The 18,196-nt window shown below is 38.2% G+C and overlaps 1 protein-coding gene across 1 annotated transcript; it reads right to left on the reverse strand.

Moving 5' to 3' along the window:
• Positions 1–304: 304 nt before the first annotated feature.
• Positions 305–10,016, reverse strand: LOC137294457 (uncharacterized). The gene is made up of 5 exons (XM_067825478.1): positions 9,796–10,016; positions 6,770–6,797; positions 4,783–4,980; positions 2,010–2,122; positions 305–1,554 (listed from the first exon to the last, which is right to left on the reverse strand). The coding sequence occupies exons 1-5, from the start codon at positions 9,928–9,930 to the stop codon at positions 1,405–1,407; spliced, it is 624 nt and encodes a 207-aa protein (XP_067681579.1). The 5' UTR covers positions 9,931–10,016; the 3' UTR covers positions 305–1,404.
• Between the last annotated feature and the right edge of the window lie 8,180 nt (positions 10,017–18,196).

Genomic DNA, 18,196 nt, shown 5'->3' on the forward strand with positions numbered 1-18,196 from the left:
CAGGAAGCCGTCTGCTCAGACAAGGGAGATAACTCTTGACGTAATGAGCTGCCTTCAAGAGTTGTCTCCCTTATTTAGTATGCTTAGTGCATAGTGAAAGCCCTTTTTCCAATCTTAGCATCATTAGAAAAAAACAAAGATTTTCTCAATAATTTCTGGGAACACTGTACATGTATATGTTCTAAAATACAGAGCTATTACATTTCAAAACTCACCACTGCTCCAAGTCACAAAAAACACAAGCTGGCTACTATCCTTAGACAGTAGACATATATACTGAGTGAAACAAATAAGGGAACGCCACTTCATGTATTCAAGATTTATTACCACTGTACTATTCAAAGCTGGTGATGAACACTGGACAATATCAAAGGAACGCTTGAGTTTTCCTTTGTTCCTTTATGTTTTTCTCGTAATATATACTTTTCTCACAACTCACACAATCATCACAGAAATTGTACTGACGAATTAGAAAAAAACATTACATACATGTACATGATGTATGTCATAAGTGGGTAACAAGCTAAATGTACTTTCACAACTTGCATGAATAATGTTGACACATGTTGTACATACAAAATCTAAAGAGGTAATTTCTACTTTGCAAAAGAATACCATCAACACGTGATGCATTCCTATGTAGTTTTGTTTATATCTGAGCAGCTTTTATGTACTGTAAATCATGAAAGTAATGTCAAAAATGTGAGTCACATTTTTCTAGATAACATGGTCATGCTGGCATGTGCTGAAATTACGCTTTATTACTTGCCCATAGAAGATACTGCAGTGCAGTATTTTCATGGCAATATTACACTAGTGTAATACCGCTAGACGTATGACGTCATAAGTGTTCAGAGTTATGACGTTACAATGCTAATGCCGCTGTCGCAGTGGTATAAGACATTGTACAACCCATGTAAAGCTGAGAGTCATCATACTGAAAGCCGAGAGCCACAGTTTCTATGAATTTAGGTTGGAGAGTAATAAACAGAATACTAAACTTGCTTCCATAAAATACCATTTTCACTAAACTTTAAGATTTAGTACCAAACATATTTTCACTTATTTGATACCTAATCAGTTACTTGTTTTAATAAAAATGGTATTACAAGGAAGGTCGTTTACTATCCTCTATGTATATATCAAAGCTTACAATAAACAAAGATACTAACTGATTATACAATTTATGAAATAACCCTCAACTAGGTTCTCATCAAGTATAGCAAAGATGAGGACATAAGACCCATGACATAAGCTTAGAGCACTCATTCACAACACACCTCATTGTCTGTTAACCTCATGCTTGTTTTCATTTCAATAACTGATTTAATATCTGAATAAATATCATCGTGCTCTACTAAATATACTGTATTGTTACATGCTGCGTCTGTGCATGGTGCTCTTCTAGGCCACAACTTTCTGTCTGAAGACGTCCAGCATCTGGACAGCTTTGCACTTAACATGGACATTTTCCCCATTACCGACCATGAGAGGCAAGCCAAAGGATAACTCATCCAGCTGCTTGACATTGGGGGCACACAGGAACACATGCACCTGAAATAAATATCTTTCAAGCTAAAGGTTGTCAAAAGTGAATAATAAACGTGAATTGAATTGATTGTATTTTCAAGGTGTTCTTCTACATGAGATTCAATATCATCTAGTGAGCAGTCTTTGTGACTATTTTCAACATTTTGAAGGCATGTTATGAGTGAATGACTTTCAAGGTGAACTTAAGGTAAATTTTGAAATTTGAATGCTGGCCCTAATAAATCAAACCAAAAAAAGAGACCTGAAAGTCAGTCTCCCTTTCCGTCAGTTTCATCAGAGTGCAAAGATAAACAACCAGCCAACCAAAACCAACCTCCAGGCATGCCCGCTTCCTTCACAATCAGTTCCAAATCTATATCCAAGCATATTCACATCCATCACAGTTGGTTTAAAGTCTAAATCCAAGCAAACCCGCATGCCTCGCAATCAGTTCGGGGTGTACATCCAGACATACTCACCTTCCTCTCAAACACCACTTTGTAGAGAGCCACAGGCAGGCCAGCAGCTCTGGAACTCATAACTCTTTCAGCTTCCTTCCTCCAGATTTCCATAAACTGCTCCAGGGTTCTACCTGGAACATGATCATAAGTCTTGAACATGCCTTCTCCTCTTCAGTTTTACAGTATTTGTGATCGACCACTCAGATATGAGTGAGTGAGTGAGTGAGTGAGTTTAGTTTTACGCCGCACTCAGCTATATGGTGGCGGTCTGTAAATAATCGAGTCTGGATCACACAATCCAGAGACCAACAACATGAGCATCGATCTGTGCAACTGGGAACCAATGACATGTGTCAACCAAGTCAGCGAGTCTGACCACCCGATCCCGTTAGTCACCTCTTACGACAAGCATAGTCGCCTTTTACGGCAAGCATGGGTTGCTGAAGGCCTATTCTAACCCGGGACCTTCACGGGTACTCAGATATGACTCCTCTGTGCATGTATATTTCTAATGACACTTATATGTAGGCTGCAAGAGAGATTAGACTTCTACAAGCATTGAATGAGTGAGTGAACCACTGAAAACAGAGAGTCTCATTTCTGTAGCCTATAAAGAAACAACAAAGAGCTGTTCCACTTGAGACATAATAAAGGCTGTATAAAAATATATTGTGGACACTTCATACACTCTGTGGTTTAAGTGTAAACAAGTGTTTGACACTAACGTGGCAATGTCCCCCATTGCTAAAGAAGACTGTACTATACGTAACATATTTATGACTTTTTACAGCTTGGTCACACACAAGATGCGTGAAATGACTGGTATCTGCATAATCACCCAATGCAGGCTGTCAACAAAACTGAAGAGATTGGTTACATTGCTTTATGAGATATCGCATTAACTTAAGTTGAAAAGTGAACAAAGTGTTGTGGTCACACTGGAAATAAGATCATGGTCATCACAATCGACTGATGTCTGTGTAATCCCCGAATGTAAGCTGTCACAAATTTGAAGACAGTGGATACAACAGTTCAGAGATATTGTGTTAACAAGGGTCATAGTGACCTGGAAAATAAGATCAAGGTCACCAAAACGAACTGGTTTCTGTGCGATCCCCCACTGTAAGCTGTCACCAAATTTGAAGATTTGAAGGGTATAACAGTTCATGAGATACCACTTGAACAAGAGTTTGAAAAGTGGTCATAGAATCGGGGTGACCTTGAAAATAAGGTCAAGGTCACCAAAATTAATTAGTGCTTGCATAATCCCACAAGAGTTGTGGTGACCTTGAAAATAAGGTCAATGGCATCCAAATCAACTGGTGTCTGTGTAATCCCCTAATGTTAGCTGTCACCAAATTTGAAGACATTGGGTACAACAGTTCCTGAGATATCATGTTAACAAGAGTTTCAGACTAAGTAAACTCAGTCTCAGTGTATTTTGTTACACTCCACCCCTAAGTCTAACAAAACATAGTAGAAGGTCGCGTCAGGTAATCTTTGAGAGACCAATGACCATCCAATCAAACGTGAGACGGTTAAATAGATTTAACCAATCAGACAACGCCTACTATTTAGGGATTGGAGGGCCTTTCAAAATATTCAGGTCACTGACAAAAATCTCTCCACAAACAAAAATCCGCATATATCACAATTATTTGACCTGCAGTATATACGCTTTGGGGCTTCTGTTGACATGGTTACCATTAGCTAATATTTCTGCAAGATGACATCCTTGAATATTGCCAAAAACACTTTTTTCAGCGACTGTTTACTCACCGTTGTCATGGTTGTATGTACGCCGTGTGCACCACCCGGAATCATTCGGGTATGAACCTTTTTGAGATAAAAAGTTCAAAAGGTATGTGCCAAAGTCCACTTTCACGATTTGGTAAGCTGTGTTCTGATTGGTCAAAGGATACCTGACGCGACCTCCCATAAGGCTTTGTTAGACTCAGTAGTGGAGTGTAACGAAAAGTACTGAGGATAAGTTTACTTAGACTGACAAGAGTTTGAAAAGTGGTCAAAGAAACTTGGTGAGATTGAAAATAAGGTTAAGGTCAACCAAATCAACTGGTGTCTTTGTCATCACCCAATGTAGGCTGTCACCAAATTCAAAGACATTGGGTACAACAGTTCATGAGATATCGTGGTAACAAGAATCAGGACATGCATGTGTACGAACATACAAATACAGGTGATGGTAGTGTTTTGTGTGTTCTGTTTTCTTCCCCTAAAATATAACTTTATGAGCAGTGGTCACTAAGACGTAAATCCAAATCATTTAATATGGCTCGAGAATACATGGATCCCTCCTTGAGACTGGGCTTTTGAAATCTGCCAATGTTCACCTGATTTGACCTTCAACATAGGTTTCCTCTTTGCACAGTTATAGAATATTGAAGCAAAAGATCTAATTGTAATGAGATTGAATAACACAGTCCAGTCTGTTGAACTGAACACAAATTTTAAGTTTGTTTTAACACAAACTATACTATATCATATGCTAACAATGCTGTTAAGTTTTAAGCTCAGCATATACATTTTGCTATGTGAAATAGGTTTCAGTGGAAACCATTTATGAACCTAATATAATTTTGATTTCTGTTGTCATGTGTGTGTGTGTGTGTGTGTGTGTGTGTGTGTGTGTGTGTGTGTGTGTGTGTGTGTGAGTGAGTGAGTGAGTGAGTGAGTGAGTGAGTGAGTGAGGTTTTAAGCCGCTTTTACAATATTCCAACAATACCACGGAGGGGGACACCAGAAATGGGATTCGCACAATATACACTCCTACCTGTATATTCCAAGTCAAACTCAAGCCAATAGAGGTCACTGTCTGGCAATGGGCATGGGGGTGAGACATTACTGACTCCCAGGAAGTTGGCAAAGTCCTCATAATTGTAGAGAGGGCTGCACGTCACACACACGTTGCCAAGGCGATACAACCCTGCAATTGTCCTTTCTAGTCCAACAACATCAGCAACCTCAATGACTGAAACAACACCATGATGAGCAGACGTCAATATGACGGAACAGACACAGAGTTCTTAATACTTATCAGAAATAACTGAAATTTGCATTCAAAAATATGTACATGTATACTGATCACAATTTCATGAAAATCCTATTTACATTTCTGTTCAAATCTCAGTATAATATATATGATGTATTTGTTATACATTCTGTTCATTCTATCATTTGCAATCTCATGGGTACAACCTTCACATGATTTACGTCTGTCTTCTGTCTTTCATAGAAATGGCTTATGGTTTCAAACAACATGTAAATAATGACATGTGGATTTATACAACACATCTATAAATAAACTTGTTGGTTCACGACTGAAGCTTTAACTAACCCAACATCAGACAAAGCCATAAAATACACAGGTCATTTCATGCTCTATCAATACAAAGAGCAGTCAAGATATTGTTTGTTTGCCTGATGTTGATTTGTCCTGCTTGATACTAGGATGCTAAGACACTATAGAAAGCAGTATTCCACCTGCAAGACAGCAAGCAGCCTGTGTACATCCTTAATATACCCTGGATGCATCTATGGCCTCTTTATTACCTCCCTTTGCTGTTATTTTTTTTCCAATTAGATGTTTATGTTGGGAAGTTGAGTGTAGTAATCATAATTCATTTTCGCTTTTAAAATTATCTAACTGATTCAACTTGGCAAAAAAAAACATGCACAAGTTCTCTAAAAGAGGTAGGAGTTTTATATAATTTTAAAGTTTCGGGCCTATCAATTTGTCTGTATGATTTCCCCCAAATCTGAGTCACACTGCGAACAAACCTTTGCAGCTGCGACTGCTATCTTTGTTGACATTGGCAAGTTCGGTTGTAATGCTGGAATAGCTGATCGGCTACTGTGAGAATGTGGAGCCAGCAAAGGGAGGTAACAAAATTATCACATCAACCTGTAGATGCCTCCAGGGTATAATGGAAATTCATGAGAACATATACCCGGGAGATATCGAGGATGGCCTACATAATAGTATGATAATATCACACAGTACAGCAATTGATAATCACACTGAATTTGTTCTGCAAATGAATTACTTATTTTCATAAAGCAGTTACTGGTGTATGTTTGTTAAAGACAACAATACAGAAAGATGTGGACTGTTACCATGAAATCTTTACTCAAAAACAAGCTATAACGATATATAGAATTTTTCATCATGATCACTGATACTAGTAATAAAGCACATATCTCCTGTTTATCCGAAGTGTTAGGTATAGCTTTGGTTTGTTAACAGTATCGACTAAATCTCACAAAGACTGCTTTTAATGTGCCAAAAAGACTCCACTGATCTACACTGACTGAGGTGAAATTAGTTAGGAATTAAAAGCTTGTAAGACTGTTTCACACAGTGAACATATTATGATCTTGTTTAGAAATGAGTGAGTGAGTGTGTAAGCGTGTGAGTGAGTGAGTTTTACATGGCTTGTAGCAATATTCCAGCATTTTCATAGAACCAAACTCAGGTCTTTGGCGTGACAAGCTAACGCTGTAACAACTGAGCTACCCATCTCCCCTTAATGAGGTTAAGACACTGATGACTATCTCATTCAGAACCATTCATGGAGAATGTTTAGCTATATGATCGATTGTACACAGACATTATCAAATGTTGCTAAAGTAGTTGGTACTAAAATATCCATAACATACCATATTTGTATTAAATGGAATAAAGTAAATATCAACTATAATATAAATAATCAATAAATGGAATAACTACATAATATTGTGAGTAATACATATAAACTCACTAGCTACTATCTGGGGCTCTCCAGTTACCTGTGTAGGCACAAAAGAAAAGTAATAAGATAAATACAAACAACAAATAAATAAAAGCAAAAAATGTAAATAATAATGTATATAAATACACATAACACAAAAGTAGTGAATTCGTGCCCAAAAGAAATTCAAATTTGAAAATTTATCCTTCTGCTGGTCTTCTACAGAGATGGATTTCTAGGTGTTCTTGAAAGGCATTTTGAAGCTGGACAAACGTGAATGCATGACAGACTTTTATGGATAATAATTTCGTTTTGAGCTTTATATGACATTTCAGAGCCTAATTCTTCCCTCTTCATCCGTGTTTTTATGGATAACAACTTTTTATGATGATTCAGACCCAATTCTTCATCCTTCATCAGATGAATACTAATGAAGAGACAAGAATTCTCTCTGAAACAGTGTATAAAGAACAAAATAAAGTTGTCATTCATACAAACGTGCCACGCATTGATAGATATCTTGTTTCTCAATATGTGCCCACCCTAACAATTGCCCTTTGTTCTTTTTAAACATTGTCAAATAAATGCCATTTGCAGCTAAGATTTTGCAAATGCTATCCATGGCAGGCAGCCTTAAACATTCATTTTCTGTGAGTCTTGTGCACTACAGGACACAGCAGACATGGGGAAGGCTACCAGTGAAGGTACCACATGGTCAGTATTGAGACAGGGACAGATTCATGACGTACAAGATTTCCCCCACTAAATGCAAAAGGAATTAACCTGATATCTTTTAAACTGGCAATGTAGTGCCTAGTTAAATGATGGTGGGTTTAGAATTTGATAGAATGCTGAAGTGAGAAAACACGAGCCATAAAACAATTATAAGTATGAAGTTACCATGTGCTCATTTGAATATGTCTTGTTAAGGTGTGATTGTGCAAAAACGCATTTTATTTTCATCTTCACAAATAGTGTGCTCATGCATAAAGGTCCAGCCAGTCATTTTTAGCTTAAGTTTTTATGGTAGGTAATGCATGAATATTTATTTATCCAATACACCTGGGAAATAACAAATCATAGAACGTGGAGTTATTTAAGACGAACAACTGGATAGATGGGCATATAAAACAAAGTTACATTAATTTGATTTCGTTGATTGCATGCATTCTGAAATATTGCTGAGTGTGGCGTAAAACTAAATTCACTCATCCACTGAATTAATAGTTGTTGCCATGAGGTACCGTCAAAATGCTGTGAAACCAACTCTCTCCCACTGGCTAATCACAACTGAAATGGTGCTTGAATTTCAGGTACTTTTATATATTGAACCTTAATGACAAACCAAGACCCTGAAATGCCATTCATACTGGATCTTGATACCTGAAAGAAAAAATCAATCTATTAAATTTCACTCATAATTTTTTTTCAATAGCTAATTCACTTCATAATAGTTGTTTACTGAAGAGGATCCTTATAGATTAGATTCAATTTTCACTACAACAATCACACCAAGAATAACCAAAACACATTTATAAATAAGAGGACCAGGTGGGTGTAATAAGCACGTTGATTTTAGATAAACAATAAGTCTACGAAAAAAACACAATTAAGAAATCTTGGACAATAATTAAGTAGTCATACCTTCCTTGTATAATTACCAATGTAAAATAAAACTTTGCAAACTATGTAGCTATAAATCATATTGTATTATCAATGTTAAAACAGCCGACTTGTGTAAACTTACCTCCACCGGAAGCAGGGTTGGATCAAATATCAGGCAATTCAGTTGCGATCATGAACCCAGTTATGCTGTAAGATGTGATGAAAGGTGTCCAAAGAAATGCATGTAAAAGTGGAGCCTTCCTCTGTCTCATTTGAAGTTTTTAAGCTGCATAAAAGGCTGCGCCGACCATATGGTACCTTTACTGAGCCTCTTAATATTTTCAATTTTGAGGCTTTTATCTTAACAATCTGTAAATAAGGGTTTTACAACCATTACGACATAAAAACAAAAATCATGAAATTCAAGCCTTCTACTCATCTGTTCAAATTTCTGTCAGTATCTCTGAATCTGTGATTGACCATGTGGTCCCTTCAACGGTAGCCTTCCCAATATTATGTAAAGCTAGCTAATAGCATTTTGTACACATATAACAATGTTTCAGTATAGGTCCTTCGTTACAATGTTGTCAAGCAAAACTGTAGAAGGATCTATATTGAAATGCAGCTATAGTGGTATGTATAAAAGGTGTTATCCATAAATTGTGTACACTTTGTGTATATCATTTGTTGATTTTATACTTTTTGTAGCAAAACTGAAGCAATGACAAATGGTTCGAAATTTTATCTTTACACAGCTGTAGTCATCATTAAGGACTTTCATCAACAGATGTTTACTGGTCTTCATCAGGGTTTTGTTGTCTCAGGCTAGTGCACTAGCATGAGTTTTGAAAGCAGAACATATCAGGAATGTAGCCCTCGGACATGTCCCTTGACACTTCAAGATACACAGAGGTCAAAGTCCCATGCCAGTATAGGTCAACCTCTACATAACTGGGTGTACTTTCATAGATTTGGGCCCTACTGTTGAGCCACAAAAAAATCATGACATCAAGAGCCAAGGATTTGTTTGTAAATGGCCTAAAACACATACGGGTACCATCCTCTGCTCAAACAAATCTACTTTGGGACACAAATCACACAATATATATCCTTTCTGGTTTGAATTTAAATTAAAGTTGTTTCATGTCCTTTTCTGAAAACATAACAGTAGCGCACAATCTTGCTGTGACGTTAACACATGAATCTAGTCTTACCATCTTGTTTGTCACAATATATTTACATGTTCAAATCTTTTATCTAAATGTTTATTATATGGTGACACATACCGTATAAAGATAGCTGCCAATGCATTATTCTTACTATATTATGCTTGGACATTCATCTCAAATTGACAAACGTGAATTTTAATCACAGTGAACACTGAAGGCAGAGCTAGAAACATTTAACAGACAATCGCTACACGTAGCATAAACACAAACGGCCAGGCCTACTTTGAACTTGTGAAGTATCTTGGTGTGGCTGGAGTAATTTTGCACCAGCCCTGCGAGTTTTGACACAAACAGGACCATGTCCATCCCTTCCTTGTGAGGAATCACATTGATGTTCACAAAGTAGATCTTAGACATAATGCATGGGTGGAAGGGACTGTAAAACAAAGCAAGTTCTTCGTATCTCCGCGAACGTCGCCTCTGTACATTGCCTTGCAGTTGTGAGAGTTACTTCCCATGAATAGTCTAACACTGTTTACCAATGGGAAAGACATTAAATCTGGATCCCATTGTGAATATTACGCCGCATTAATGCCTAACGACAATAGCTGCAATGTAACATTGGTTCGATTACAGAGTACGTTCGCCACTTCATTATGTTGCTATTTTACCACCATGTTTATCTTATTCCACCAATATTTTTTCCCTCTGATTAAAATCAAAGCGTTACGGTTAAGGTTAGGTTAGGGTGGCGAACGTATTTTATAGTGACTCCATGACATTTTCATTAATCTTTCCACCCCGTTGGATTTTAGCAGGGCGCCTATATAGAGCACAGGCGATCGATGCATAGGGTATGCCCCTACAGTATTATACAACATTATACAACAGCACACCCTATGCATCGATCGCCTGTGATATAGAGAGGGAGAAGCAACTCCTCGAAAAGCCGTTGAACATATGCCTCGCCTCGTTACGTGAACAGTGTAGACAATAAGGCGGCAACTTAGTATGTAAGACTGAGCCCTGTTTATTTTCAACAGCTGATTAAATTCACTGAGTGTTGTGACAACTGAAAACCTATATGTAGAAGTTAAGTTAACTGTTTGTCACTTCAGTTAAAGTCAAATAATTGTTTTCGTGTCAGTATTGCGATAGTAGATTTGTAGTTAAATTTCAAGTCGGTATGTTATAACTCACTGGATCCCTTTCTCGATTCACTCATATATCATATATCGGTATATGGTCTCTGATTCACTAAATTAAGTCGATAAAGAGTTCTTTCACACATTCGTTTAATTTTTAAAAGGGAAAGTTTTATGACTTTAAAAAATGGTTACGGTATATTTGAGGTGTGTGAAAAATATGACATATCGCCGATCTGTTCTGATCGGTCATTGAAATACTACCCGAAGTTTTTTTTAGTGTCCCTAGTTATTGCTTCAAAAACATCTTTCACATCCACCTTTCATTCTTATGAGGGGAATATACTACCGGGTGAAATGTGTTTGCATGTAATAGTGATAGTTTCATCATCTAAAAAATATATGTTAGGGTGTATCTGAGGTGTGTGAAAAATGTGACATATCGCCGATCTGTTCTGATTAGTCATGGAAATACTACACTGCGTTGCTATTGTGTTTCTAGTTATTATTCTAAAACATCTTTCACATACACCTTCAATTTTTATAAATGGACTATAACATCAGGGGAAAGTATTTTGCAAGTAATAGTGATAGTTTTATGATTTTAGAAAAAATCTTTCTTTCTTGTTGATCTTAATATTTTTTGTTGATCCTATTTGACAAAACTGGAAAGGTGTTTATAACGCTTTGTGATAATTTTAAACTTTCTGTTTTTGAGTGGTGTGTGACAGTGTCAGTTAACATTTTGTTTATGTCCTTGCCATTCCCCACATGCAGTAAGATATCTGAATTAACTATTAATTTTAATAAAAATGCTCCAAAGTAGATTTTTTTTAAAAGGACAGCTGATGTTAATACATGTGTTACTTCTGCGATACTTCAGCGTTCTTAAACATGTTTTGGGAGGGATGGCCGTGCGCTGGGAAGGAACGCAGTCACTGTGTGCGTGGAGACACACGTTAATTAGTACAAATGGTAAAGAAAGCAAGAGAGTGACCTATCCCTGTTGTAGATTATCCCTGGTTTAATGTAACGAAAGACAGTGAAATTATAATAGCAGGGATCATCAACAGCATTCTGTATATAATCTCCCTGATAACTGATGTTGGATCAAGACCCACAGCCGGGGTCTCAGAAACGACGAATGGATCGGTGTGATGTTTGTACGTTTGTTGAGCCCTTATATACGTTATACCAGGGAGTCTATATAGAGGTAGGTATATTTTGTAGAGTATCCCTGGTTATACCTGCATGTGTGGAATGTCAAAGCTGTTGGATCAGATGGAGCGGAGAGCATATGGTAATGTATCATAGCGTCTCTAGTTGAAGCAATATTCTGTGTTGTTGAGTACAGGGGTTATTTAGTCTGAGGCGTGACAGGTAACTTATGTTTGGAGGATAACCAAACGAGGGATAAACCGGTATCGACCCGGGAGCGCGACATTTGGAATTTTACAATTCAAATCCAAAGCGAGTCAGAATGCAAAGTCCCGTTACCCCGACATTTGTTAATTGATAAAACAGCAAGCCGTTACGATTACACAATGCCATATAGAAAGTGGTCAAATGTAGCATGTGTTATATCTGGGCTTACAATGTCTTGGTAAAGTACAATTTCTAGTACTTTTTTGAGTTGAGTCCCATCCGGGATTCGACCCCACACAATGAGAATGAGGCACCTAATCGCCAGCACACAATGCCAGCCGTCTAACCCTTCCAGAAGTCGTGGTGGCTGTGTCAATATTTTAATGATTGTTTGTGAAACAACTTCTAAATTCTTACGACAAAAATTCTGTAAATGCCTCACAGAGTTGGTAGGATGTTATGATTATGATCAGCATTTCATTGAGTATTTTATGTTTATTAGCTTTCGAGTTGGATTGCAATTCATCAATATGCTTTTGAGCCAAACGGACTATACGGTAATGAAACTGGGGAAATACATGGCGTACGATTCCGATTTACAAATAGTATCCAGTCATGTCGATCTGCGTGTGGTCATGCCACCTGTATGTTTGGAGACGTTTAATACGATGCTTTTCTATGTATTAGGTATCATACGCTTTTACATATCAACGTAAACGTAATGAAAGAAAGACACTTAAGATGTTAATCAATAGATGAGTCATGTTTAACACACATGAAAAAGCACAAAGTATAATTGAGATGACCCCTTGCGCCAGTCGGCAGCAGCGCATGCATTTCGTGCCAGGTGAGTCGACTTTCCGTTGTCATACCTGACTGCTCTTTTTAACTGACATCTATAACAGGAGCTAGTCGTATTTTTGCCCGATTTTACGAGTAAACATGCTTTCCTGGACATCCTCTGACGCAACCCACAGAATGCCCAGTTAGGCCGAAGTGAGTTATTTCGAACAGGGAAAATCTCTGTATGGTTCCCATGTTTGGACACAACCTATTTGCTGTTGTGAAAAGAACCGAAAACAGGCTTTTTCTCTTTCCAACAGTACTTTAGTAATTACAGTATGTGCCCCCCCCCCACCCCCCCTCCCCCGAAAGGCCGCAAAACAACCCGCTGTTTTAAATGCTCATTTTCAATAATTATTAAGATAGGTTTGATGTCTGCACAGTTTCCATTCACTTATATCACCAAAGTGATTAAATACTGGTGTCGCCTATTATATATGCCTTATAATAGGCTGCCAAAACATTGTTATATCATGCCCAAGTCCTTAGATGATGCTGGCCGAAATACTTGGGCAACTTGTGTCAGACATATTTTATTTAAGTACGGTTTTGACTATGCATGGATCAATCAGGATGTTGGCAATGTTGATTACTTCATATTCTTGTTTAAGCAGAGACTTTAAGATAATCTTAAACAATGTTGGTTCACTTCAGTCCAAAACTCTAATAAATGTTTTTATTACTCCCAATTCAAGACACTCTTAAATGTGGAAAGATATTTAAATTCTGATATTCCTTTACATCTGCATTGATCTGCATTGTCGAGATTTAGATGTGGTAATTTTAATTTGACAGTTGAAACTGGAAGATACAATAAAGTTAAATACAATGGGAGATTATGGTTTTTTTTTTTTAAATTGAATGACAAAAATGACGTTGAAGATGAATTTCATCTCCTCCTGAAGTGTGAACGCTTTTCGGATTTAAGATTAATATATATTCAGAAATATTTGACTGATTTTTATTCCAAATGCCAATTTTATTAATGTTATGAAAACAAGCAATGACTATGTTATAAAAGATGTTAGTATGTTTCTGTACTATGTACTTCAGCTCACTAAAAATGCTTCTTTTAAACAGCATGTGCACTAAATCCAACACCATATGCAAATGACTGTATGACTGTCTGTCTGTCCATTCACTTATATTCCTCAAATGTCCCCACTCATGTCTATAACTGGACAGCGGTACAAAAGCCTTCCGTCAACAGCGACTCTGTCTACATGTAATTCTTTTATAATTGGCATATAATGGGGAGTTTACAATATTGATGACACATTCCCTGAATCCGGACAAATACACTTAAGGCCACAAGATATGGAAATGCATGACAAATAATGTTCGAAAACTCACGGTTTCTTCTAAACTGGTTAGACTCCAGATGCAAATGTCATGTATGGAAGTATGAGTAACTAACTCTCTCCTGCCATCTTCTTACTGCAAATATTATTTATGTTCGAATTACATTTTATCATATGAGTTACATGGCATATATTTTTAATAGTGCAGGTTACCAAAATAGAATCGACAACATACATAATCTGTATTAAAAGCATTGTCGATTTACAGTTCTTCTACATCATACATGTGTATGTATATGTTTCAGAAGTATTACAGCTGTACGATGTGGTTTGTAAACATTCGGGTCTGGACATGCCATCCATAGCAACGATTATAGCGACAAACCAGAAGGAAATGTTGAGTATATGGGAAGCACATCGCTGAGACATTGTGTTCCTTCTTGACTGCAAATATACCCAAGATCCGCCGGGCACTAGATGTGACAAAGAACGATAAAACATATATTTTGCTCGGTACCAGAGTGCTTGCTGGAACCCTTTGTTCCTTCCTTACTTCATAGATACCCAAGATCCACCGGGCACAACATAAAGAACGATGATAAAGAACGACAAAGAATAATACGTGTACATCAGCTACCAATGAGGCACTGAAGATCACGACTGAAGATCATTTATCATATTCACCCTTGACACAGAAATAGGCAAGATTTTGAAGACATGTCCAACTAAATCGTGCACTTTAGATCCCATTCCGAAATGGCTTTTGAAACGGTGTACGGATTAAATATAAGTTACACTGGTGTATACGAAGATTGTCAATCAGTCGATGCCACGAGGCCAGGTTCCATAGTCTCCCATGGAAACACCAGTCACTCCGTGACTAGAGAAAGCTTGCTACATATATGTTCAGACACACTCCTGCGGTGTCTGACCTATCTCTCCTTAGCTGAAAAAACCGTGATGTGTTAGCTTGTCTTCAAGACCTTCTATCTCTCCTTAGCTGGAAAAACCGTGTTGTGTTAGCTCGTCTTCAAGACCTTCTATTTCTCCTTAGCTGAAAAACCGTGTTTGTGTTAGCTCGTCTTCAAGACCTTCTTTCCCTCCTTGGCTGAAAAAAACCGTGTTGTTAGCTCGTCTTCAAGACCTTCTATCTCTCCTTAGCTGAAAAAAACGTGTTGTGTTAGCTCGTCTTCAAGACCTTCTATTTCTCCTTAGCTGAAAAAACGTGTCGTGTTAGCTCGTCTTCAAGATCTTCTATGTCTCCTTAGCTGAAAAAACGTGTTGTGTTAGCTCGTCTTCAAGACCTTCTATCTCTCCTTAGCTGAAAAGAAACGTGTTGTGTTAGCTCGTCTTTAAGGCCTTCTATTTCTCCTTAGCTGTAAAAACCGTGTTGTGTTAGCTCGTCTTCAAGACCTTCTATCTATCCTTAGCTGAAAAAACCGTGTTGTGTTAGCTCGTCTTCAAGACCCTCTATCTATCCTTAGCTGAAAAAAACGTGTTGTGTTAGCTCGTCTTCAAGACCTATTTCTCCTTAGCTGAAAAAACCGTGTTGTGTTAGCTCGTCGTCAAGACCTTCTATTTCTCCTTAGCTGAAAAAACGTGTTGTGTTAGCTCGTCTTCAAGACCTTCTATCTCTCCTTAGCTGAAAAAAAACGTGTTGTGTTAGCTCGTCTTCAAGACCTTCTATCTCTCCTTAGCTGGAAAAACCGTGTTGTGTTAGCTCGTCTTCAAGACCTTCTATCTCTCCTTAGCTGGAAAAACCGTGTTGTGTTAGCTCGTCTTCAAGACCTTCTATCTCTCCTTAGCTGTAAAAACCGTGTTAGCTCGTCTTCAAGACCTTCTATCTCTCCTTAACTGAAAAAAACGTGTTGTGTTAGCTCGTCGTCAAGACCTTCTATTTCTCCTTAGCTGAAAAAACGTGTTGTGTTAGCTCGTCTTCAAGACCTTCTATTTCTCCTTAGCTGAAAAAACGTGTTGTGTTAGCTCGTCTTCAAGACCTTCTATCTCTCCTTAGCTGAAAAAAACGTGTTGTGTTAGCTCGTCTTCAAGACCTTCTATCTCTCCTTAGCTGGAAAAACCGTGTTGTGTTAGCTCGTCTTCAAGACCTTCTATCTATCCTTAGCTGAAAAACCGTGTTGTGTTAGCTCGTCTTCAAGACCTTCTATCTATCCTTAGCTGAAAAAAACGTGTTGTGTTAGCTCGTCTTCAAGACGTATCTCTCCTTAGCTGAAAAAACCGTGTTGTGTTAGCCCGTCAAGACCTTCTATCTCTCCTTAGCTGAAAAAACGTGTTGTGTTAGCTCGTCTTCAAGACCTTCTATCTCTCCTTAGTTGAAAAAAACGTGTTGTGATAGCTCGTCTTCAAGACCTTCTATCCCTCCTTAGCTGAAAAAACGTGTTGTGTTAGCTCGTCTTCAAGACCTTCTATCCCTCCTTAGCTGAAAAAAACCCGTGTTGTGTTAGCTCGTCTTCAAGACCTTCTATCTCTCCTTAGCTGAAAAAAACGTGGATCCCCTGGATCCGCCTATGCATTAATATAAGGGTAACGTTATTTTTCAGGGCATTGTCATTTGCAGAAGCCAGAGGTCTTTCATTAACTGTTGAAATAACAGCTTAGCTACTTACGTCACCAAACGGCGGGTTTGATAATGGCCCGTCGTCAAGCATTTTGCGGGCATTATCAAGTTACAGTGGCCCGCTCATTTCTGATAACGTGCGGGGGTTTAAATGATAATTCTATCAATTTTAGCTATAAAACAGTATAATCATACATAGAGGATATAAGGCTTTGAAGTCTAATTACCTGAAGTCGCCTTGCCTGAACGGGTTAGGCGGTAGACTTTCTATGCTGGCGATTAGGTGCCTGACTCTGAGGGTGCGGGTTAGGCGGTAGACTTTCTATGCTGGCGATTAGGTGCCTGACTCTGAGGGTGCGGGTTAGGTGGTAGACTTTCTATGCTGGCGATTAGGTGCCTGACTCTGAGGGTGCGGGTTCGAATCCCGCATGGGATTCAACCATAAAAGTACTAGAATTTGTACTTCACTCAGAAAGTGTAACCCTAAATATGACATGTCATATCTAACCACTTTCTAGATGGCACTGTGTAAATCAATGCAATAGCCGAAGTTAACCGACGATAAGACGAGACCGCCTCATCATTTGTTCAAGACAATTGCTACCTCCAATAGTGCCAACTTTACAGTCGGAGAGTGCACTGTCAATCAAAGTGACGGAGCAGGAATTTGGATGAAGCAGAAGTGGTCAAGTTATTAATATCAAAAGCGGGCATCAACCAAGTCGAGAAGTCTTACTGTCCATCTCTCATTCGCCTTAAACGACAAGCAAACGTTGCTGAAGACAGCTTTCAATCTGCATCTACACAGGGCATCCTCTGATCAAATGAACTTACACTGAATCAAGAGTCTATCAAACAAACAAAATACGGCATCACCTTTCTTGTTTTTTATAAGAGGAATTCCGCATTGCAGATGTGTGTGAAAAATGCGTATTTTAGTCCTACGTTAAAGACGCTAAATAGATGGATAAAAGTGACAAGAGTTGAATGTACAGAACTACTATGAATTGAATACTGACATACCGATGAAATGTTTCGAGAATCAATGCGTGCCATTCGAGACACGCAAATTGGTTTGATAAAGGACACCGGAGCCTGGATATTGATTCAAAGCTCCATTCCAACGCGTGCTACGTTCGCTACGTTCGGCACGATACAGAAGTTGTAGAGAACGAGATAACGCTGCGAGGAGCGATATTGATCCTGGCCGCGCGTCAGGACGATTGGAGGTATCAGACGATTCTATTTTGGCATCGTAGGTTTGGATGTTTTGGTTCTTCATCGCGATGCAAAGATATCAATCGCATAGAACACGTTTCCGCATATTATTCCAAAATGCGACAGCGTCTACAATGTCATCCAATGCTGATCATCACCCATTTTACCGATCATCATAACTTTTCATCTCAGTGACGCGAGAATGGAATGTCCCGCAAGGAAAATGGCCACTGACA

The sequence above is a fragment of the Haliotis asinina genome, chromosome 8 (assembly GCF_037392515.1).
Source record: "Haliotis asinina isolate JCU_RB_2024 chromosome 8, JCU_Hal_asi_v2, whole genome shotgun sequence".
Classification (NCBI taxonomy): Eukaryota; Metazoa; Mollusca; class Gastropoda; order Lepetellida; family Haliotidae; genus Haliotis; species Haliotis asinina.